The sequence below is a fragment of the Tachypleus tridentatus genome, chromosome 5, assembly GCF_004210375.1.
Source record: "Tachypleus tridentatus isolate NWPU-2018 chromosome 5, ASM421037v1, whole genome shotgun sequence".
NCBI lineage: Eukaryota > Metazoa > Arthropoda > Merostomata > Xiphosura > Limulidae > Tachypleus > Tachypleus tridentatus.
Window position 1 is genome coordinate 57,394,002 of NC_134829.1, and position 25,939 is coordinate 57,419,940.

Sequence of the window (25,939 nt, forward strand, 5' to 3'; positions counted from 1 at the left end):
CAGTTACAGTTGAAACACAGATGTTACACTTCTAGAGTACCTGTTACAGTTGAAATACAGATGTTACACTTCTATAATACCTGTTACAGTTGAAACACAGATGTTACACTTCTAGAGTACCTGTTACAGTTGAAATACAGATGTTACACCTCTATAATACCTGTTACAGTTGAAACACAGATGTTACACTTCTAGAGTACCTGTTACAGTTGAAATACAGATGTTACACTTCTATAATACCTGTTACAGTTGAAATACAGATATTACACTTCTAGAGTACCTGTTACAGTTGAAAAACAGATGTTACACTTCTAGAGTTCCTGTTACAGTTGAAACACAGATGTTACACTTATAGAGTACCAGTTACAGTTGAAACACAGATGTGAGACTTCTAGAGTACCTGTTACAGTTGAAACATAGATGTTACACTTCTAGAGTACCTGTTACAGTTGAAATACAGATGTTACACTTCTAGAGTACCTGTTACAGTTGAAACACAGATGTTACACTTCTAGAGTACCAGTTACAGTTGAAACACAGATGTTACACTTCTAGAGTCGCACGCCTTAACACGATTGGCCATTCCGTAGTCTGACCCTTCAAAATTAGAGATAGCTTCCGTAGGTAACCCTAAATTTAAATGTTGTTCCTAATGGCCATCGTAATAAAAATTAATATAATTATTTTCAGTGAAAAAGATAAACGAAGATTTGTTTCATGAAACATGTAGTAGTAAAATGGATAACATTTGACAAACAACGGACAAACATGTGGTTTAGTTACAGAGAATAACAAAAAAACGAAAAGGATGTTCCTTCTCTTACAGTGCAACACGTACGTTATCAGACTTTCTAAATAAATCAACTGTCGAGTGAGTTCCTAATTACCTTTGTATGTTTCCGCCCACCGTTTGGCATAACGTTTTGGAAAAAAACGTATTTGTCAAAACGAAAAAACACAGGTAAATTCAGAATGGTGTAAAAAAAATATTTCTCCAGCTTGTAATTTATTAAACGTTATGCCTTTCCGTGTTTTGTATCAACATAACAACTATAAACATTTATCTAACACACATAACAACGAAAACTTTCTAATATTAAATGTTCTGTTTTTTCTCTCCCACTAGCCCCCCCAAGTGGCACAGTGGTATGTCTCCGGATTTATAACGCTAAAAACCGAATTTCGATACCCGAGGTGGGCTAAGCACAGATAGTTCAACTATAATCGTGAATTCTCCATGTTCTTCAGAATTAAAAGAAACACAGAAAATGACACATCTTAAAACATCACAGCAACAAAATTTCATTATCTTAGCACAGGATGGGCAACACCTACTCCAAACCTGTTGTGGTTCAAATGACTTTTACATGGGGAGGTTAAACGGTTATATGTAGAACAAGAACTAAAAACGGATCAGTAACACGTGTAGAGAAATTTATTAATTGATGGTATATCTCACACAGGCAGATATGACGGTGGTGGAATATGTGTAACATTAAACTGATCAGACATCATATGAACCACAAGAAGATGGTGCTTGTAACTTCCTTTCTTCGTTATATATCACCCAGCATTTAAAACAATCTGGACTTAACTGATTTACTAACGTAAATAAAGAAACATTACAAGGATATAACAATAGTTTTATTCTGGTTACTGTTAAGATATTGTTTTTCGTTCGAAACCTATTAAACACGGCTTTATGTTGAATCATGTTTATTAGAAAAAGACGACTTGTGAAATACACGAACATAACAGAAAGTGTTTTATTTAATAACTAATGCCGTTTTCTGTTCATTTCCTGTGTGCTGAGAAAGCATCCAATCGAAACGCAAGGAACCAATTTTCCGGATACAAATATAATCGTGTGATTAATTCGAGCCTTTATTGGAATGTCTGATAAATAAAAGGGTAAACAATTGGATGTTCAGAATGTGGAATGTTTGGTTTGTTTTGAATTTCCCGCAAAGCTACACGAGGACTATCTGTGCTAGCCGTTCTTAATTTATTAGTGTAAGACTAGAGGGAAGGAATCTAATCATCACCACCCACCGCCAACTCTTGGGAAACTCTTTTACTAACGAATAGTTGGATCGACCGTAACATTATAACGTTTCCAAGACTGAAAGGGTGAGCATGTTTGGTGTGACGGGGTTTCGAACCTGTGATCGTCGGATTTCGAGTCGAGTGCCTTAACCACCTGGTCACGCCTGGCCTACTGTACGATGTAACTTCTTGTTTTATCTCCTGTGCGTTTAACAGTTTGCGACTTAACGCATTTCACACTCTCGCCGCCACCTACCAACCTGTACTTGATCTCTACTTCTTTAACACAGAGATAATCATCAAGTGGCTGAGACTTAACTCACGTTGACTTTATCTGAATGTTCTTGTATTATTTTACTTTCTCAAAGAAAAGAGATCCATCCGTTCAAAGTGCTAGAGTTTCTTTTAAATTCAGCCTTCATATTATACAAGCCGAAAACCAAAGACAAGATCGTTACACCTTAAGGATGTTCTACCTGTTGAAAGTGCTAGACTTTCTTTTACATTCAGCCTTCATATTAAACAAGCCGAAAACCAAAGACAAGATCGTTACACCTTAAGGATGTTCCACCTGTTGAAAGTGCTAGACTTTCTTTTAAATTCAGCCTTCATATTATACAAGCCTATAACCAAAGACAAGATCGTTACACCTTAAGGATGTTCCACCTGTTGAAAGTGCTAGACTTTCTTTTAAATTCAGCCTTTATATTATACAAGCCTATAACCAAAGACAAGATAATTACACCTTAAGGATGTTCCACCTGTTGAAAGTGCTAGACTTTCTTTTACATTCAGCCTTCATATTATACAAGCCTATAACCAAAGACAAGATAATTACACCTTAAGGATGTTCCACCTGTTGAAAGTGCTAGACTTTCTTTTACATTCAGCCTTCATATTATACAAGCCTATAACCAAAGACAAGATCGTTACACCTTAAGGATGTTCCACCTGTTGAAAGTGCTAGACTTTCTTTTACATTCAGCCTTCATATTATACAAGCCTATAACCAAAGACAAGATCGTTACACCTTAAGGATGTTCCACCTGTTGAAAGTGCTAGACTTTCTTTTAAATTCAGCCTTTATATTACACAAGCCTATAACCAAAGACAAGATCGTTACATCTTAAGGATGTTCCACCTGTTGAAAGTGCTAGACTTTCTTTTAAATTCAGCCTTCATATTATACAAGCCTATAACCAAAGACAAGATCGTTACACCTTAAGGATGTTCCACCTGTTGAAAGTGCTAGACTTTCTTTTAAATTCAGCCTTTATATTATACAAGCCTATAACCAAAGACAAGATAATTACACCTTAAGGATGTTCCACCTGTTGAAAGTGCTAGACTTTCTTTTACATTCAGCCTTCATATTATACAAGCCTATAACCAAAGACAAGATAATTACACCTTAAGGATGTTCCACCTGTTGAAAGTGCTAGACTTTCTTTTACATTCAGCCTTCATATTATACAAGCCTATAACCAAAGACAAGATCGTTACACCTTAAGGATGTTCCACCTGTTGAAAGTGCTAGACTTTCTTTTACATTCAGCCTTCATATTATACAAGCCTATAACCAAAGACAAGATCGTTACACCTTAAGGATGTTCCACCTGTTGAAAGTGCTAGACTTTCTTTTAAATTCAGCCTTTATATTACACAAGCCTATAACCAAAGACAAGATCGTTACATCTTAAGGATGTTCCACCTGTTGAAAGTGCTAGACTTTCTTTTAAATTCAGCCTTCATATTATACAAGCCTATAACCAAAGACAAGATCGTTACACCTTAAGGATGTTCCACCTGTTGAAAGTGCTAGACTTTCTTTTAAATTCAGCCTTCATATTATACAAGCCTATAACCAAAGACAAGATCGTTACACCTTAAGGATGTTCCACCTGTTCAAAGTGCTCGAGTTTGTATTTTTTGATTCAGTCTTCATATTATACAAGCTTATAACCAAACACAAGATCGTTACACCTTAAGGAGTGAATCACCCACCCAACCGGGTATTTAATTGATAATACTTTAAGTGTGGTAAATTTTCTTCCTTAGAAGTTGAAATTAGATTTCTATGCATGTTATATCAACTCACTGTTTTCGAAGAAACCTGAAGGAAGTTTATAGTATTTCTTACAATATAATACTTAACTTTATCTTAGATAAATAATGAGGATATTTACATTACAACATAGTAAGTTAGGTACTGTTTTATTTCGACAGGTCTCGTGCGACCTAGAGGTTGGAGCACTGGACTTGAGACCGACGGGTCGCGACTTCAAATTCTCTCACTGAAAATGCTCGCCCTTTAACTGTGCAGGTGTTATAATGAGACGGTCAATCTTATTCTGTCTGTCGTTGGTAAAGGGTATGCGAAGAATTGGCGGCCAGAGTTGTTGACTACCTATCTTCCTTCGATAGCCCTCTAGCGGCTTTTTGTGAAATTCAAAGAAAAGCAAAACTTGTTTTATAGCGTACGCATGAACTCCAGAGTGCCTTATATAAACGTTTTAAACCTTACAACGCTAGATATCATTTTATGAGTAGCTTTTATTCAGTACGCTGTCAAAACGAATTTGTTTCCACTTCACCATGGACCAAACTTCAGATAAATAAACTCGATGAACTAATCACAGACAGACAGACAAGCTTTCTACAAGATAAAATTCGATGGTAATAAAGACTGCACTTCTCTGACATAATTTCATAAAACATGAGGTACAAAACTTTTAACTTGTCTCACCGAGTTAGCCCTTACAGTTTGACTTCCACTTAAAACTATCTAGGTCTTTCAAACTTATTTATAAAGACAAAGCTACGGTGATAACGTCGCTCACTACTCTTTTGTCGCATGCAGTTAGTACTTGTACGTGTATCAGCCCATCGGAACAACTTTAAGTAAAACATAAATCGATACGGAGCTGAATAGTTTTATATCTTGAAATAACAAGCGTAGCTGAAGAGTAGAAGTTCCAATGATGTGAGAGCTCTAGGCACGAACGTCCATCAATGCACTTTTTTAATTACTAAAATTTAAGTAATATATTGGATTAATTACACTGTGTAATGTTCTTTTACTATTTATTTAGTGAAGAAAAACGAAGCTCAAATCTGGAATGTGGCAACTCTATTCTGTTCAGCTGTCTGTATTATTACAACTCTATTCTGGTGAGTTGTCTGTATCATTACAACTCTACTCTGTTCAGCTGTCTGTATTATTAAAACTCTACTCTGTTCAGCTGTCTGTATTATTAAATCTCTACTCTGTTCAGCTGTCTGTATTATTAAAACTCTACTCTGTTCAGCTGTCTGTATTATTACAACTCTATTCTGGTCAGTTGTCTGTATCAATACAACTCTATTCTGTTCAGTTGTCTGTATTATTAAAACTATACTCTGTTCAGCTGTCTGTTTTATAAAAACTTTACTCTGTTCAGCTGTCTGTATTATTAAAACTCTACCCTGTTCAGCTGTCTGTATTATTAAAACTTTACTCTGTTCAGCTGTCTGTATTATTACAACTCTACTCTGTTCAGTTATCTGTATTATTAAAGCTCTACCCTGTTCAGCTGTCTGTATTATTAAAACTCTGTTCAGCTGTCTGTATTATTAAAACTATATTCTGCTCAGTTGTCTGTATTATTAAAACTCTACCCTGTTCAGCTGTCTGTATTATTAAAACTTTACTCTGTTCAGCTGTCTGTATTATTCCAACAAATCTGAATAATTCAATTGTTTCTATTGTTACAAATTCATGCCACAACTAATATTTCAATACTTGATTACGGCCAACCATTCGTCAACTAACACTTCATCAATTAAATATAGCCATCCACTCGTTAATCAACACTTCATCAATTAAATATAGCCATCCACTCGTTAATCAACACTTCAACAACTGAATATAGCCATCCACTCGTTAATCAACACTTCATCAATTAAATATACCCATCCACTCGTTAATCAACACTTCAACAACTGAATATGGCCATCCACTCGTTAATCAACACTTCATCAATTAAATATAGCCATCCACTCGTTAATCAACACTTCAACAACTGAATATAGCCATCCACTCGTTAATCAACACTTCAACAACTGAATATAGCCATCCACTCGTTAATCAACACTTCAACAACTGAATATAGCCATCCACTCGTTAATCAACACTTCATCAACTGAATATGGTCATCCACTCGTTAATCAACACTTCAACAACTGAATATAGCCATCAACACTTCAACAACTGAATATAGCCATCCACTCGTTAATCAACACTTCATCAATTAAATATAGCCATCCACTCGTTAATCAACACTTCATCAATTAAATATAGCCATCCACTCGTTAATCAACACTTCATCAATTAAATATAGCCATCCACTCGTTAATCAACACTTCAACAACTGAATATAGCCATCCACTCGTTAATCAACACTTCAACAACTAAATATAGCCATCCACTCGTTAATCAACACTTCAACAACTGAATATAGCCATCCACTCGTTAATCAACACTTCATCAACTAAATATAGCCATCCACTCGTTAATCAACACTTCAACAACTGAATATAGCCATCCACTCGTTAATCAACACTTCAACAACTGAATATAGCCATCCACTCGTTAATCAACACTTCAACAACTGAATATAGCCATCCACTCGTTAATCAACACTTCAACAACTGAATATAGCCATCCACTCGTTAATCAACACTTCATCAACTGAATATGGTCATCCACTCGTTAATCAACACTTCAACAACTGAATATAGCCATCCACTCGTTAATCAACACTTCATCAATTAAATATAGCCATCCACTCGTTAATCAACACTTCATCAATTAAATATAGCCATCCACTCGTTAATCAACACTTCATCAATTAAATATAGCCATCCACTCGTTAATCAACACTTCAACAACTGAATATAGCCATCCACTCGTTAATCAACACTTCATCAATTAAATATAGCCATCCACTCGTTAATCAACACTTCAACAACTGAATATAGCCATCCACTCGTTAATCAACACTTCAACAACTGAATATAGCCATCCACTCGTTAATCAACACTTCATCAACTGAATATGGTCATCCACTCGTTAATCAACACTTCAACAACTGAATATAGCCATCCACTCGTTAATCAACACTTCATCAATTAAATATAGCCATCCACTCGTTAATCAACACTTCATCAATTAAATATAGCCATCCACTCGTTAATCAACACTTCATCAATTAAATATAGCCATCCACTCGTTAATCAACACTTCAACAACTGAATATAGCCATCCACTCGTTAATCAACACTTGATCAATTAAATATAGCCATCCACTCGTTAATCAACACTTCAACAACTGAATATAGCCATCCACTCGTTAATCAACACTTCATCAATTAAATATAGCCATCCACTCGTTAATCAACACTTCAACAACTGAATATAGCCATCCACTCGTTAATCAACACTTCAACAACTGAATATAGCCATCCACTCGTTAATCAACACTTCAACAACTGAATATAGCCATCCACTCGTTAATCAACACTTCAACAACTGAATATAGCCATCCACTCGTTAATCAACACTTCATCAACTGAATATTGTCATCCACTCGTTAATCAACACTTCAACAACTGAATATAGCCATCCACTCGTTAATCAACACTTCATCAATTAAATATAGCCATCCACTCGTTAATCAACACTTCATCAATTAAATATAGCCATCCACTCGTTAATCAACACTTCATCAATTAAATATAGCCATCCACTCGTTAATCAACACTTCAACAATTGAATATAGCCATCCACTCGTTAATCAACACTTCATCAATTAAATATAGCCATCCACTCGTTAATCAACACTTCAACAACTGAATATAGCCATCCACTCGTTAATCAACACTTCATCAATTAAATATAGCCATCCACTCGTTAATCAACACTTCAACAACTGAATATAGCCATCCACTCGTTAATCAACACTTCAACAACTGAATATAGCCATCCACTCGTTAATCAACACTTCAACAACTGAATATAGCCATCCACTCGTTAATCAACACTTCAACAACTGAATATAGCCATCCACTCGTTAATCAACACTTCAACAACTGAATATAGCCATCCACTCGTTAATCAACACTTCAACAACTGAATATAGCCATCCACTCGTTAATCAACACTTCAACAACTGAATATAGCCATCCACTCGTTAATCAACACTTCATCAACTGAATATAGCCATCCACTCGTTAATCAACACTTCAACAACTGAATATAGCCATCCACTCGTTAATCAACACTTCAACAACTGAATATGGTCATCCACTCGTTAATCAACACTTCAACAACTGAATATGGTCATCCACTCGTTAATCAACACTTCATCAATTAAATATACCCATCCACTCGTTAATCAACACTTCATCAATTAAATATAGCCATCCACTCGTTAATCAACACTTCAACAATTAAATATAGCCATCCACTCGTTAATCAACACTTCATCAATTAAATATAGCCATCCACTCGTTAATCAACACTTCAACAACTGAATATGGTCATCCACTCGTTAATCAACACTTCAACAACTGAATATGGCCATCCACTTGTTAATCAACACTTCAACAACTGAATATGGTCATCCACTCATCAACCAACGCTTTAACACTTGGATACAATTGACCACTCAGATTATATAAGAACTGAAAAACATTCTACACAATAACTCTTTAACTGGCCATGTTTTATTGTACAGTTAAAAGAGAAACTAGTATTAGCAAACATCATCAATAATTTTAGTTAACGGTAAATCATTATTATGGTAATGATGTATATCTGAATGCCTTTTAAATGGGCCTATTACTTTACTTATATCAAGCCCTGTTTTGTGGACTTTTGAGAAATTAATGACTTATATATTATGAATCGGTTAAAGGAAAACTGAATTCAGCACAAAATAACAAGTAATTGTCATGCCTTACTTTTTAATTTCTTCCTATAAGTTAAACTAAAGAACCATAGCGAGTTAAGTCCTATCAGTTAGTTCATAACAACGAAAAACTCAGTTTTGCTAAGCTTAAGTTTTACTTCTTTCTGGTTACTATCATTAAGTTTTACTTCTTTCTGGTTACTATCATTAAGTTTTACTTCTTTCTGGTTACTATCATTAAGTTTTACTTCTTTCTGGTTACTATCATTAAGTTCTGCTCAAAGTTTATTAGCTTCTTAACCATAACTTAGGATTAAGTTTGGACTTAATCAGCAGATGCGGAATTATTTAAAACAATATATGTGGCTTCTAACTGTTAGTAAATTACAAACCACGAACTTCGATAAACGAACAAACAAGAGACGGTTACGAACTTTTTCTACCGACAGACTACAGGTCCAAATATGTCTGAGTTGTTCTCCTTTTTGTAGTTAAGCACAAACTCATACAAGGGACTATCTCTTTTATTCCCAATTAGGTTTCTTTTGTTGTTTTTTATTAATTTCGTGCAAAGCTACACGATGGTTATCTGCGCTAGTTTTCCCTAATTTAAAAATTTGAATGAACACAACTACTCATCACCACCCATCGACAAGGCTTCGGCTATTTTTTAATCAACGAATGGCGGAATTGACAGTCACATTCTAACACCATCGAGGCTGAAAGGGCGTGCGAATTTGGCGTGACGGGGATTCGAATCCGCGATTAGGAATCGAGTGCCTTAACCACTTGGCCATGTCGGGCCGGCTTACTTATGTTTATTAAATGAAAGATTTGATCTCTTTGTGTTTAATACGAACATTCGTACCAAGCCGGAGCCTCAAAATAAGGCTAATCTCGATTTTCATAGTTATACGTATTAAGACTTATGATGTAGACACTTAGAATGGGGTAAGGGAGTTGAAATATATCAGAGTAGAAGTTGCTAATACTTTTTACTGACAAATTAACATAAACGTTACAATGTATGATTAGTAAATATTTAATTTATTTGACACACCAAAACCCGAAGTAAATCTTTAAGTTTTAGTTCGTATACACAAAGTGTTCTGGAATGTTCTGTATCTGGCGTGTATTTATACTTCCAGTGTCAATCCTTCACGAACAATTACTGAAGAATATCCAATAGTGGCAAATATACTGTCTTCTGTAGGTAACTAACACTTAGACTGAAACAAACTTATCTTTCCTTACGTCCACTTTGATTCCCTTCAGTGGAAAGAATTGCCAGGGTGGATTATCTCTGGGCACAAACCGAAAAAACTCCATGTCGTCACGGTACCATTTAATGGAGTAGAGGTTATCTCCCTCCAGATCGTATGCGCATGTCAGTTCCACTGCTTCACCCGATTGCACGGTCTGTGGAACAACGAGTTTCAAGATCCGCAGTGTGTTAGCAGCTGTAAAAAACAGAATAAACAACAGTTTTAAATTCACATAAACAAGACGAGTCATTAAGCAAAGAGAAACAACTTAAGGTTACGTAACAATTATCTTTAACCTTTGATTTAAGTGAACTGTCTGCACAGATCAGAACTGAAAATTAACTCGAAGTTGAATACACTTTAATGAATATAATTTAATTAATTAATCAAAATACATTGATTTATCGCTTATTACCATACTGGTTAGCTAGATTTTCGGCCATAATCCCAATGACATTTCATCACCTACTTTATTAATATGTCGTTATGACGAAGTGATTCAGAGAAAATATACTAACAGGACATATAACAATATTAATACTTATATATAACACCTAAAGTTGTGTTTCCTCATGATCAGAGATTTATATTATACATGGTATGGACAAGAAAAAAAAGACTCTCTTTGAAAATGTTATTGATTTGTTCATTTTTTTATTAGATAACAGAAGAAAAAAGATGTAAAACTATATGTTTTTAGAACACACTCGATGAGATCTGTCCAAATATCAAATCATGATATCAATCTAACTGAAAAATTTATGGACTGTGTTAATCCGATTAACGAAGGATAGCAAACTAAACTCAGAAGATGAATTTTTTAAGCATTCAAAGAATGATGGCAGTCAATTACTCAGGACTATCTGTACAAACACATTGAAAGCATGTCATGTTGATGTGAAGCAGTACTGAAATACAAGGGAATGATTACTAAATACTAACTTGTGAAACTGGTTTGTGTCATCTTGGGATTCATTTTTACGTTTGATTATTAGAGAGAAACTTGTTTGATCATTTTGTAGGCTGATTGGAATAAGGAGATCTAAGAAACTACAGCAGGTGTACAACAATTTTTATGAGAAAACACAACGAAAATCATAAAAGTATGTACGATAGTCAGTGTTAAAACTAGGATTTGGAATCATTTTTGAACAGATCTCGTCGAATACGTTCTAAAACATAGTTTTACATATTTTTTATTATCTACTAAAATATATAACAAATTAACAACATTTTAAATGGGGCCACGTTTTTGTCCACCCCCTGTGTATGTACATACATGTTAGTCTAGTATAGATTTTTTTCAACACTTATTATGATCTTCCAACGTTCTTTAAACAACTTCAGACGCTTCAAGAAACAAATAAAAAGTATTGAACTAAAATTTCTTAAAATTAAGCTTTATTTAAACAACCTAAATCACTAAAGAGAGGAACGACCTTCAACCTAGAGAATGAAGGTAATTTATTATTATAAAAGTCAGTTTCTGTCTTTTCTAAAAATGCGTGCTCACCTCACTATCTAAATACGGATGCGCACGCACTTCACACGTACGGTCGCAAAGAAAAGGCGGTTATAAGTATATCTTAGAAGACATTTTGTACAATAACGTGTTCAAATGTTGTCGTAGTTTTTTAAAGAAGTTCTAGTAAGTCATAGAACTATAATATAAGTTTATATATTGACAGTATAAAGTACGGTAAAGTTTAGCCTTGACTAAACTAAGGAAAAATGTAAATAAGATACAGTGTTAATTTAGTTCTTTATTGAATATGGATCATACATGAGTAATGTTAGGCTTAAGTCTGGTGTCTCCGATCAAAAATATTTTGTATTATTCTAGAAATCCTGTGTTTAAAGAAGTACTTTTATAACAAGGATACTAATTTGACTGCAGATGGTTTACGGGTATCTGTCAGTATTTTAAAATACTAATGCAAAATACGTAACACAAAAGTTCACCAGAAGTGATAAAAGATTAGGCTTACATAAACTACGACTTAGTATTATATTGTACCCTAACGGAAGACGAGTTGGCATACCGATATATTAAATTATTACTATTTTCTGAGTTAAAAGTCGGTTTGTATTGAATATGTCTAACGATGTATTTAAATTAACACTTCGAAAAAAATCCCTGATTAATATTGGTTAATTTTTGTAAAGTTATTTCGTTATAAATTTTTTTCTCTATCTAAAGAACGCCATCTGGTTTAGGTGGTATCAGAGATTAAATATATGCGAGTATATTTGTTTCTGTGTATATTTTAAGGAACTATATCAGACTGTTCAATGTGTGTAGTGTGTATGTCATTGTAACTTTCCATTTGTTATAAAACACAACACATATATATTTCTGCACATTTAGCATGAGCGTTTATAGCCATTCTAAAGCTTCTAAAAGTAAGCTCATCTGATTTAGTAACATATTTACTAACAACATCCAAATAACTAACAAACAAGTAAAATGTTTATTGGTAACATCCAAGAAGCATATTCATTAATAATAACCAAGAAGGCATGCATGACCAGGTGGTTAAGGCACTCGACTCGTAATCCGAGGATCGCGGGTTCGAATCTCCGTCCCACCAAAATTGCTCACACTTTCAGCGGTGGTAGCGTTATAACGTGACCGTCAATCTTACTATTCGTTGGTAAAAGAGTAGCCCAAGAGTTGGCGGTTGGTGGTGATGACTAGTTGCCTTCCATCTAGTCTTACACAGATAGCCTTCGTGCAGCTTTGCACGAAATTAAAAACAAACAAACAACCAAGTAACATATTTATTAATAACATACAAGTAACATATTTATTAGTAACACCCAAGTATCATCCTTGTTAATCACATTTTTATTAGTAAGATGCGAATATTGTCTTCATTAATAATATATTTATTATTAACATAGTTATAACGTTTTTATTAGTAACTTCCAAGTAACATTCTTTATCAATATAAACTTTGCACGAGATCTTAGTGAAAATAATGCGTCGCTTTTATATGTATATATATATATATATAAATAAAATTTAATGGTTTGTATATAACATACGGCTAGCAACGACGAATAGAGTGCTTTTCAGTTCTGCGGTACCCACCTTGCTGTAATTTGATGAAAGGGAGTTTCTATTCTTGAAACAATGTGTTTTCTGTTGTTAATGGCACATTTATTAAAAAGGCGGGGGAAAATAAATTCGATTTTCTGCTCAAATACCAATTTATACTCGGAAGAATGGATGAGTGAAAGGGTTTTTAAAACTCAGACCATGTAAAAATTCAAATTCTGAGTATAAAATATATTGGATTAATGGAGACACAGAAATAATCGTTCTGCATTCTTATGAGAATTGAATGGTATCTTATTGTTTTCTAAATGCCTCCAAAAGTAAATAATCTTAACAGAATATATTTTACAAGACGCTTGCTTACAAAAGTACCTGTGGTATCTATCGTATGGTACAAACTGTTATAAAACATGAATGCATATATAAATTTGATATGCCCTTTTATATCCATTCGCCTTCCCCCAGTAGCAAAGGGACATGTTTTACAACACTAAAAATCGGGTTTCGATACCCGTGGTGAGCAGAGCATAGATGGCCCTTTGTGCTTATTACAAACAACAATAAACTATACATTCATTCCAGTTCATCTTATTTATTACTTTAACTACTGTTCTCATTTTGTCTCCTCATGTTTCTCTTTAAATTACACAAAAGTTTCTAACACTATTAAATGTTTTATCACCGATCAAACCAAGAGTTCTATCTAACAGAAGGTAAAAATAAAAGTGTAAACTCTCCATATAAACCATAAGGATAAAATAAGTCTGAGCTGAACCTAATTAAGTGACAAATTTTGTTAAGCCTAAGAATCATTATTTTGCTTAATTTTACCTTGAAACTTTAACACATATATATTTACTGTCTCCAAAAAGTCCTTAACTTTCTTCATAGAATCCTTGAATATAAAATAAACATTTTCTGTAAGTTTTTACAATATTGTCACGATTAAAGTATCAATTATTTCAATAAAACAGCTAACAGCGATGGTTTTAATTCATATAATATATATCGCCTCTAGCGACGAAACATGAACAGTTGATCGGTGAGGATTTACGTACTTGTAACATATATTTCTATACAAGCCTTATACAATTTCCCACGTAGACCGGCCCTGCATTGCCAAATGGTTAGGGCGTTGAACTCGTAATCCAGAGTCACGGGTTTGAATCACAATCACACTAAACTTACTCAACCGTGGGAGCGTTATAATGTTCCGATGAATCCCACTTTTCATTGATAAAATGTTTGGTTTGAATTTCGTGCAAAGAAAAAGCATAGGGCTATTTGCGCTAGCTGTCTCTAATTTAGCAGTGTAAGACAAGAAAGAAGTCAGCTAGTCATTACCGCCAACTCTTGGGCTACTCTTTTACCAAGTGGGATTGGCCGTCACATTATAACGGCTGAAAGGGCGAGCATGTTTGATGTCATAGGGACTCGAACCCACGACCTCGGATGGATTAAGAGTCGAATGTCTTAACCACCTGGCCATGCCGGGCCTACTAAATTAGGGACGTCTAGCGCAGATAGCCCTCGTGTACCTTTACGCCAGTGGTTCTTAACCTTTTTCAGTGTTTGCACCCCTTTCAAATCAGTAATCATTTCTCGCACCTCCTGGAGAAATATAAAGCATACTCTTATGTAAAAATATAGATTTGCTTTAATTATTCATGGGCATCCTCGCACCCCTTGGAAATCATCTTCGCACCCCTGGTTAAGAACCCCTGCTTTACGCAAAATTAAAACAAAACAAATCCAGTTAGTTTATTTGTTTTATTGTCACAGGAACTACTAATTTTAAAATAAGGTTTGTTTTTAGTTCCACTGTGATAACGTGTTGAACAGAGGTTCGTAAAAATCTCAGATTTGAGCTTGAGATGCGTTCTTCACGTTCAGCTATTAGAGTGTTTTAAAGTAACAACCGATCACGCTACCCTCTTAAACCTACCGAGTCATGTGGAAGAGGACGCTGCTGTCGGATTGCTCGCCCTCTGGTTACAGTTTACAGTTCGATTTGTTCTAATTCAGTAGGTACAGCACGATATCAGTATCTGTAATCTCGTTTTATGATATTTATCAATAACAGTTTAATTAGAAAAAAAAAATGTATTAGTTTGTCTATTGGAAAGCATAAAGTTACACTGAGCTACCTGTGCCTCAAAAACTGTGGATATCTTAACCTAGTTTTTTTAGGGTTATAAGCCAAATCACTGGCTTGTCATGGAGTCACCGTTTCATGGGAAGGGGCGTTATGGAAAGAACGCCCCTTATTATACTTATTGTTTTGTTCTCAAACGAGTGTATGAACTACGAATCGGCTATAAGTAATTAATAAATAAAACTATTATTGTAAATTTCTTGAAACGTAAGAAACACTGATCGAAGAATTGTTGAATGTAAAATAGCACAGCCTTACGGATGAAATCCTGCTCCAGTGAAACCAATATTTTAAAACCATATGTTTGTACTTTAATTGTATACGTTACAAAATATATTTTTAAGAAAGTAAATAGAAAATAACAGTTTTAAGATGATGGAAACTTTATTAAAAAAAAAAAAAAGGTTATGTGGTATTGTTTGCTTGTTTTTTGAATTTCGCGCAAAGCTACACGAGGGTTATCTGCGCTAGCTCTCCTTAATTTAGTAGTGTAAGACTACGATGAAGGCAGCTTGTCATTACTACCCACCGCCAACTTTTGGGCTACTCTTTTACCAACGAATAGTGGGATTGACCGTCACATTTATAACGCTCACACGGCTTAAAGGGCGAGAATGTTTGGTGCGACCGGGCTCCGAAACAGTAACCCTCAGATTACGTGTCGAACGCCCTAACCCACTTGGCCCACTATGTGGTATTAAGATATTCTTATAAATTGAAAAACAAATCATTCGATATAAAAATGTTAGTCCTAATATATAACGAGTCCTAGTTTCTACTTGGGAGAAGATCACCTGTGAAAATTAATACATTTTGTACTCGAAATAGCAGGTGCAGACCCAGTAAGTATCGAAAACAACGTGTAGATGGTGTAAGTATAGAAAACAACGTGTAGATGGTGTAAGTATCGAAAACAACGTGTAGATGGTGGTCCATTTATAAACTTCTCAGTTGTATTACTACACTTGTGAACTACACGAAGTTTCTAGTGTCACGTTGTTCACGAAAATATACGAAATTATATCTGTAATAAGGGTTATTTTGTTTCACGTTGAAATGAAAGATATTAGATGTGAGAAAAATACAGATACGAGCTTCACTTAGTTTCTGTTTGTGTTTTTTTCTCCAGGATCATAAGATAATCTAATATCTGTTGTGTAAGGAAAACAACCAATGAAACTAGTGCTATCAATATAAAGGTGTGCCGAGGATACATAAAACAACCTTAGTTTATTTGTTTTCAGCTTTAAATAAAAGTTTTCAGAATTCGTGTCATCTAGTCGTTCTAATAACAGCTTCTAGGAGCTTCTTTTGTTTAAAAAATGGTGAAAATATGAGCGTCAAATAGGGCGTATTGAGATCAAAATAAAAATAAATCGATTCTCTCTCGGTATGGTTTTCAACAAGGATAGTGTAGCGAAGAGCTGGTAAACAGCGGTCTGCGTAATTTAAATTAATGGTAATTACTCTATTAAATGAGAGATATAAGTTTTTTATGCAATAATTTATATATTTAATTTCTGTCTGGAGACATCAATCATTTGTTTAGTAGAAGTAACAGGCTGTTGTTGTATGTGTTTAAGACGCAACTGTTTCGTTATTAAATCATCATATTAATGTTTAGTATTTTCAACCTGAGCGACATTTTTTTAGGCTTAATAAAACTGTGACATTTCACTGAAGAAAGCTAAGATCCACTGATAGCACATACAATTGTCTCCTGGGGTTTGCCGTTAACACAAGTGTACTAACGTTGTAAGTGAACCTAAACAAAAGTTCAGGTACACTATAGATGACCAGACAAAATTATGCAGAGGTATTTGATTTAGGATAGACCAATCATTACACAGAGTTAATAAAACATTAAAAACCAGTGTCAGATAAGAATGTAAACCACCTGCAAAAAGAAACCGTTGTATTGTCACAGCTACTTTCAATCCAATAAGTATGATCTGGGATCGAACCTGTTACCTCTTTTTTTTGTTAAGTTGAAACAAGAAAGCGTGTTGTGTTTGGTTTGGGTTTTGTATTTTTTTAAGCGCAAATTAATACAATGGGCCATCTGTGCTGTGCTTATTACAGGGATCAAAACTTGATTTTTAGAATTATAAGCCTTCAGAGTTTTCGCTGAGACATTGGGAGATGTCTTCCGTGACTTGATGCGTTAATATTTCATTAACACTAGTAAACGTTGATGTTATTTAAGTATCTATTATTGATGAGGTTAATGGAACAGATTTATTTCATCAACCGAACTATAAAATTTCTTTCCTTTTTTGTATTGGACTGAGTGAGTTGGTGATTTTATTGGACTGAGTTGGTGAGTTATTAAATCAGAAGAGTCAAACGTGAAAGGTTATTCAGAGGCACGAGCCGCACGAGAAATTTATCTTCATCGTGAAAACAAAGGAAACTGACTCTACTCGGTTGCCTTTCAGTTACAGTGGTTCTTGATTTGATTTAATACACAAGTCTATCACGAACCCACAGAGTCGTGACCGATTTAAAGGCTTAGAGCCTCGAACAGTTTGATTTTGTAAAGTTGTGAAGCATGCTACATAACCACTTTTCTAAACAGAAGCTTATGTAAATAAAGGTAGTGCAAGTTGATTTAATTTAATGTAGTTATAACATGGCTGGACGCATGACGAAAATTAGTAAATCAAAACCAGTTTCTCCTTTGTCACCAGCCGTGTCCTTAGCTTTGGCCCATCATGCTTCCTGTTTACTAACCGATGAACAGGAACTCACCCAACTGTACAAATCACAAATTAAAGTAAAAGTGATTAAACCGTGATTAAGATTTAGATTTTAATTGAGCACGAGTGTGATTTGAGTAGACAAGAATACACAACGAAAGTATGTGTAAATTTTGTGTCACGTTTTCTGCCTATTGTAACATACATATTGGCCAATGTAACCTTGACCTCCGACATTCATAGTTTACCTTGATTCGTTGTTGTTGTTTAATTTGGAATTTATATATACGGACCATATGGTCAGATTTACGACAGCAAATTGCGTGTCATTATTTTTATGTTATTTATTGTTTCTGTTGTCCTTTATGGAACCCAACAAGTCATTATTTCATTAGGAGAGCAGAAAGTTGTTTAGTTTACATATGATGGATAATTGTGTAGATATCTGAGAAACAGAAAGTTGTTTAGTTTACATATGATGGATAATTGTGTAGATATTTGAGGAACAGAAAGTTGTTTAGTTTACATATGATGGATAATTGTGTAGATGTGTGAGGAACAGAAAGTTGTTTAGTTTACATATGATGGATAATTGTGTAGATATCTGAGGAACAGAAAGTTGTTTAGCTTACATATAATTGATAGTTGTGTAGATGTGTGAGGAACATAAAGTTGTTTAGTTTACATATGGTGGATAGTTGTGTAGATATGTGAGGAACATAAAGTTGTTTAGTTTACATATGGTGGATAGTTCTGTAGATGTGTGAGGAACATAAAGTTGTTTAGTTTACATATGGTGGATAGTTCTGTAGATGTGTGAGGAACATAAAGTTGTTTAGTTTACATATGATGGATAGTTGTGCAGATGTGTGAGGAACATAAAGTTGTTTAGTTTACATATGGTGGATAGTTGTGTAGATATGTGAGGAACATAAAGTTGTTTAGTTTACATATGATGGATAGTTGTGTAGATATGTGAGGAACATAAAGTTGTTTAGTTTACATATGGTGGATAGTTGTGTAGATATGTGAGGAACATAAAGTTGTTTAGTTTACATATGATGGATAGTTGTGTAGATATGTGAGGAACATAAAGTTGTTTAGTTTACATATGGTGGATAGTTCTGTAGATGTGTGAGGAACATAAAGTTGTATAGTTTACATATGATGGATAGTTGTGCAGATGTGTGAGGAACATGAAGTTGTATAGTTTACATATGATGGATAGTTGTGTAGATATGTGAGGAACATAAAGTTGTTTAGTTTACATATGGTGGATAGTTCTGTAGATGTGTGAGGAACATAAAGTTGTATAGTTTACATATGATGGATAGTTGTGCAGATGTGTGAGGAACATGAAGTTGTATAGTTTACATATGATGGATAGTTGTGTAGATATGTGAGGAACATGAAGTTGTTTAGTTTACATATGATGGATAGTTGTGTAGATATGTGAGGAACATAAAGTTGTATAGTTTACATATGATGGATAGTTGTGTAGATATGTGAGGAACATAAAGTTGTTTAGTTTACATATGATGGATAGTTGTGTAGATGTGTGAGGAACATAAAGTTGTTTAGTTTACATATGGTGGATAGTTGTGTAGATGTGTGAGGAACATAAAGTTGTTTAGTTTACATATGGTGGATAGTTGTGTAGATGTGTGAGGAACATAAAGTTGTTTAGTTTACATATGGTGGATAGTTGTGTAGATGTGTGAGGAACACAAAGTTGTTTAGTTTACATATGGTAGATAGTTGTGTAGATGTGTGAGGAACATAAAGTAATTAAGTTTACATATGATGGATAGTTCTGTAGATGTGTGAGGAACATAAAGTTGTATAGTTTACATATGGTGGATAGTTGTGTAGATATGTGAGGAACATAAAGTTGTTTAGTTTACATATGGTGGATAGTTCTGTAGATGTGTGAAGAACATAAAGTAATTAAGTTTACATATGGTGGATAGTTCTGTAGATGTGTGAGGAACAGAAAGTTGTTTAGTTTACATATGGTGGATAGTTGTGTAGATATCTGATAAACATAAAGTTATTTAGTTTACATATGGTGGATAGTTGTGTAGATAAATAGACAGATCGGATACAAACAGGTAATTGATCTGTTTCCTTTTTTTCATTTCTTATAATTGTATGTAATTAAATTGATTAAACTATTATTAATTATGTATTAGAATCTACGTTCAAAATGAGTAATGTTTGTTTCTGATACTGAAGATGGTTTTCTATTGCAATACGTCATAGGACACGTGGTAGAATTGCTCTTTGTGTTAGCTCTGTGACGCAAGGTATAAAATATACATATTAGCTGATTTATCGTTTTGTGGGCTAGGCGTGGTAATAATAGGTTAACGTGTCCCGACTAGGAATCGGAGAATTCATGGTTCCCTACTCTGAGACTGTGGATTCCTTAAAATAATACTGTCAAATTGTATCTCGTCTGATATGATTTATTTACTCTTTTTTGCCTCTCGGATGCTCAGTAATAAATGTGACAACTAATAACGCTTAAAATATACGTTTGATACCTGCGATCGGCGCAACAAAGATAGCCCCCGTAGTGTATCCTCGCGCTTAGACACAAATAAAATACATATTTTCTACGCTAGTTAAACGCCCCACCCCCAGAAGCACAGCGGTAATTCTGCGGGTTTACAACATTAGAATCCATATTTCGATATCCATGATAGGCAAAGCACAGATAGCCCATTATATAGATCTGTGCTTCGAAAACCAAATTAAACATTGTTATGTCAGCCTATAATTAATTGTGTATGAACATATTTTTAACGGTATTTGTTTTATTATTTTACCTGGATTGCTTTTCATTTTAATCTCTTCTTCTTGCTAAAAACCTAAAGCAAGGACATTGGGAATATTAAATTTTTATTTCTATCAGCACCACAGCTCGCTCCACGAGGATACTTCTTTAATACGTTTTACGAGATTCAACAACTTGTATCATATCTCGGGAAAATGGTTTTCTTTTTGTTTTACTTGCATCGAGAAACAGATTTCATTACCGGACTACCGGACAGCTTGGAAGTTAATCCACAGGGAATCCTCTTCCACCAGAAGTGAGTCCACACAGAATAAATTCAGTTCCGTCATTTCCGGCTTGCGAAACTGACAATCTCTCTCCTATATGTACAGGAAAGGTTGTTATAGGAGAAAACTCCTTCCTCGATAAACAGAGCTGATCGTGTCTGGCCTATCTATTCACCAGGGTACACTTCAATCAAAACGAAACGTTCAAGAGCACAACTAGAGACTCCTTACGGACTCATAATCTTTTCCGGCTCAGCTATAGCACCTCTACTATAGCCTATTCAATTAGAGAAACTTTTGCTTTTTATAACGTCTCGAGATATGTATACACCAATCACAGCGTAATAAAACTTGTAACCTCTTACGTTAATGATGATATAGAAAAAAAAAAAAAAGCACGTGAGATGTAATGGAAATAATATCATTGTCTAGTAAATTACTTTAAAACTTGTAAGAATATTTTGTAATTCTCCATTAAAAAAACGCAAATCCTCATTGGTTGACTTAATTAGTTTTCCAGTAAAAAAGATAAAAAACAACTTGAACGTGTACCACCGGGTTTGGTTAGAGAAAGTTGGATGTTTTATTACTGAGTCGAAAGTTAAGATTAAAAATATTAACTTAGGAAAATCCGTCGAAGGTTCTCTAATTAAATCAGGAATATTTAATTAATCTGAATTAATTCACAAAAGTTTTAGATGAAGATCTTTTCACTTGGCTCTGCTAAATTACAAAAGATAATGTTATCTGGAATCGTTAAAACATAACGTAAGTTATTCTTTGAGTAAACTGTATTATCCGAAGCGCTTAATTACATCCAAATAAAAATTACTTTAATACATGTAATTACGTTATTTCTTTGTTTCCTTTTGAATTTCGCGCGAAGCTACACGAGGGCTATCTGCGCTAGCCGTCCCTTGTTGTTTCGTTGTTTTTTTGAATTTCGCGTAAAGCTACTCGACGGCTAGCGTAGATAGCCGTCCCTACTTTAGCAGTGTAAGACTAGAGGGAAGGCAGCTAGTCATCACCACCCACCGCCAACTCTTGGGCTACTCTTTTTACCAACGAATAGTGAGATTGACCATTACATTATAACGCCCCCACGGTTGAAATGGCTAGCATGTTTGGTGCGACCGGGATTCGAACCCGTGACTCTCGGATTACGAGTCAAACGCCTTAACACCCTTGGCCATGCCGGGCCCTTAGCCATCCCTAATTTAGCAGTATAAGACTAGACGGAAAGCAGCTAGTCATCATTACCCACCGCCAACTCTTGGGCTACTCTTTTTAGTGAGATTGACCATTACATTATAACGCCCCACGGTTGAAATGGTGCATGTTTGGTGCGACCGGGATTCGAACCCGTGACTCTCGGATTACGAGTCAAACGCCTTAACACCCTTGGCCATGCCGGGCCCTTAGCCATCCCTAATTTAGCAGTATAAGACTAGACGGAAAGCAGCTAGTCATCATTACCCACCGCCAACTCTTGGGCTACTCTTTTTACCAACGAATAGTGAGATTGACCATTACATTATAACGCCCCCACGGTTGAAATGGCTAGCATGTTTGGCGCGACCGGGATTCGAACCCGTGACTCTCGGATTACGAGTCAAACGCCTTAACACCCTTGGCCATGCCGGGCCCTTAGCCATCCCTAATTTAGCAGTATAAGACTAGACGGAAAGCAGCTAGTCATCATTACCCACCGCCAACTCTTGGGCTACTCTTTTTACCAACGAATAGCGGCATTGACCGTAACATTGTAAAGTCTCCATGACTGAAAGAGCGAACATGTTTGGTGTGACGGAGGCTCAAATCTGCGACCCTCAGGTTACGAGCCGAACATCGTAAGCACCTGGCTATGCTGGGCCTAATTACGTTATCATTACGTATATATGTGTGTGTGTGCGCGCGCGTGCCATTATAATGTTTGATAAATTGTATTCAAAAATCATGGGAACATTAACATGTTTTAGTTCTTACGCACTCCTCTGTGTTTCTTGTCATTTAAACCCTGGCAGTGTGTGACGTAAATATATGAATAGCAAATGTTTTATCAGTGCTAGCAAGGCGACATGTTTTCTATCTCTCTCACAGTATTAATAGTTTATGTTTTCTAGTTACATTTAAAACACTTCGATAAATATCGACGTTTTTCTTTGCTTTTTAATACAAGTCCTAAGTTTCACTGATAAGACTTCTAACGTTCAAAGGTAGTATTTGTAATAATTAAGTATTATCACTGTTCTATTTTCCCTCACTAATGTTTGTTTTTTTTAGGATTAATGTATTAGCTATGTTGTTAAAAACGAAAAGCTGAGATGCTTGTTATCACATATTATGTTAGAACACTTAATTATTACAAGCATATAGAATTAGACTGGTAATTGCATATACAAAAAAAAAACCGTAATTTCCGTGTTGTTTTCAAGCACACAAGAGGTTCTATTGAATTTTCCGATGAAAATACAAAAACTGAATAACGAAGCTGCGTGCAGACGATATCTGTGTTTTTACAGAGTCCACGTTTTCAGCCTTCGACGCTCACAGCCATGTAAACTAATTAGAACTAATGGCTGAAGAAGAAAGAAAATGGACATCATATAGGTGTTACACTACTAGAAACTCTGGAACTAAAAGTCACATTACGGATAAAACAGTCTCTGAAAACATTTTTTTAGACAAGTTAAGCGCAAAGTTTATAATGAAATATTGAATAGTAGCATCTTATATATTGTGATTAACAAGACAGACGAACGGTGATTATGTCTAACATTTTATGAATAGTGAGAATAGCCTAAAGGATAAAGATGGTGCCTTAAAAGAGATAACTGCCTTTCAAAATAATTAATATATTTCACGATAAATAATTAATGTTAACGTTAATAAAAGTAGCTTTCTGTGTATGGGCCGTTTAACGATTTATTTTCACTTTAGGCCCGGAATGGTCATGTGGTTAAGGTGCTCGACCAGTAATCTAAGGATCACGGGTTCGATTCCCTGTCACACTAAACATGTTCGCCCTTTCGGCAGTGGGAGCGTTATATGTTACAGTCAATCCTACTATTCGTTGGCAAAATGGTAGACTAAGAGTTGGTGATGAATAACTGCCTTCCCTCTAGTCTTACACTGCTAAATTACGGATGGATAGTGCAGATAGCCCTCGTGTAACTTTGCGCGAAATTAAAACAAACAAACAAACTGTTTAGTTCAAATCAGTTTACTTTTCACGCATCCACAACGAGAAAAAATATGTATTTTCCTAGCATTATAAATATAATCTAAACTTGATGATAGCTTGTATAGACTGTTATCGAAAGTTCAAGGTTCGATTCTCGTCTCCGCGAAACACTTTACACACCTTGGAGTCTTGGCGCGTGTGACACTGACAATTAGATCACACTATTCGGCCAGATAACAGTATCCGAGGGGAAGCAGATGGGTCTACTCCATCAGTTCAAAATTACGGATGACTATATACAGATGGCCCCGTGTAGGTTTGCGTGAAAATTCTTAAACACAAACAAACATCATTCTATTGTAAATTGTTGGATAAAAATGAAACGTGTGCTCATTCCGTTGATTGTAAAAAAAAACAACTAAATTTGTTTAATGATTCCGAATAACAATGAAAAATATTCTGAAACTGAAAGAAACCTATTGCTAAGTAAGCACCGATAAACAGTGGAAATATAAGTTTATTTGTTGAGTCCAAATCATTATGAACAATATTCTATGAGTAACGTGCTCAGTTATACTTTGTATTAGAAAAGAATCCTGGTGTTATCTTATACAATATTATTATGAAGTTAATATTTCATAGTCTGAAGATTACTTGTTAGATAACAGCATCTTCCTACCTTTCTATAAACCTGTTGATGAGAACACGTTGTGAAAAGTAATTTTAATTAATGAGTCTTCAGTGGTAACTTTACATATTCAAGACACTTAACACTTAGTTAGGATTACCCTTAACACTTAGTTAGGATTACCCTTAACACTTAGGATTACCCTTAACACTTAGTTAGGATTACCCTTAACACTTAGTTAGGATTACCCTTAACACATAGTTAGGATTACCCTTAACACTTAGTTAGGATTACCCTTAACACATAGATAGGATTACCCTTAACACTTAGTTAGGATTACCCTTAACACTTAGTTAGGATTACCCTTAACACATAGATGGGATTACCCTTAACACTTAGGATTACCCTTATTACCCTTAACACATAGTTAGGATTACCCTTAACACATAGTTAGGATTACCCTTAACACTTAGTTAGAATTACCCTTAACACATAGATAGGATTACCCTTAACACATAGATAAGATTACCCTTAACACTTAGGATTACCCTTAACACTTAGGATTACCCTTAACACATCGTTAGAATTACCCTTAACACTAGATAGGATTACCCTTAACACTTAGTTAGGATTACCCTTAACACTTAGTTAGGATTACCCTTAACACATAGATAGGATTACCCTTAACACTTAGTTAGGATTACCCTTAACACTTAGTTAGGATTACCCTTAACACTTAGGATTACCCTTAACACTTAGTTAGGATTACCCTTAACACTTAGTTAGGATTATCCTTAGAGATATTAAACAAAATAACTTAAGAATATAAGATCGTTTTTCTATCTTACAAAGTAAGTCAAACTTTGTTACTGTTCTTGTTGTATA

General features: G+C 34.9%; 1 protein-coding gene across 1 annotated transcript in view; it reads right to left on the bottom strand.

Annotated features, from left to right (window-relative positions):
- LOC143251223 (uncharacterized) overlaps positions 1 to 25,939 on the bottom strand; it is a 126,616-nt gene that overhangs the window by 26,349 nt on the left and 74,328 nt on the right. Inside the window, exon 2 of the mRNA XM_076502669.1 lies at positions 10,251 to 10,456. Coding sequence (XP_076358784.1) covers positions 10,251 to 10,456 — 206 coding nt within the window. The remainder of the gene's footprint in view (positions 1 to 10,250; positions 10,457 to 25,939) is intronic.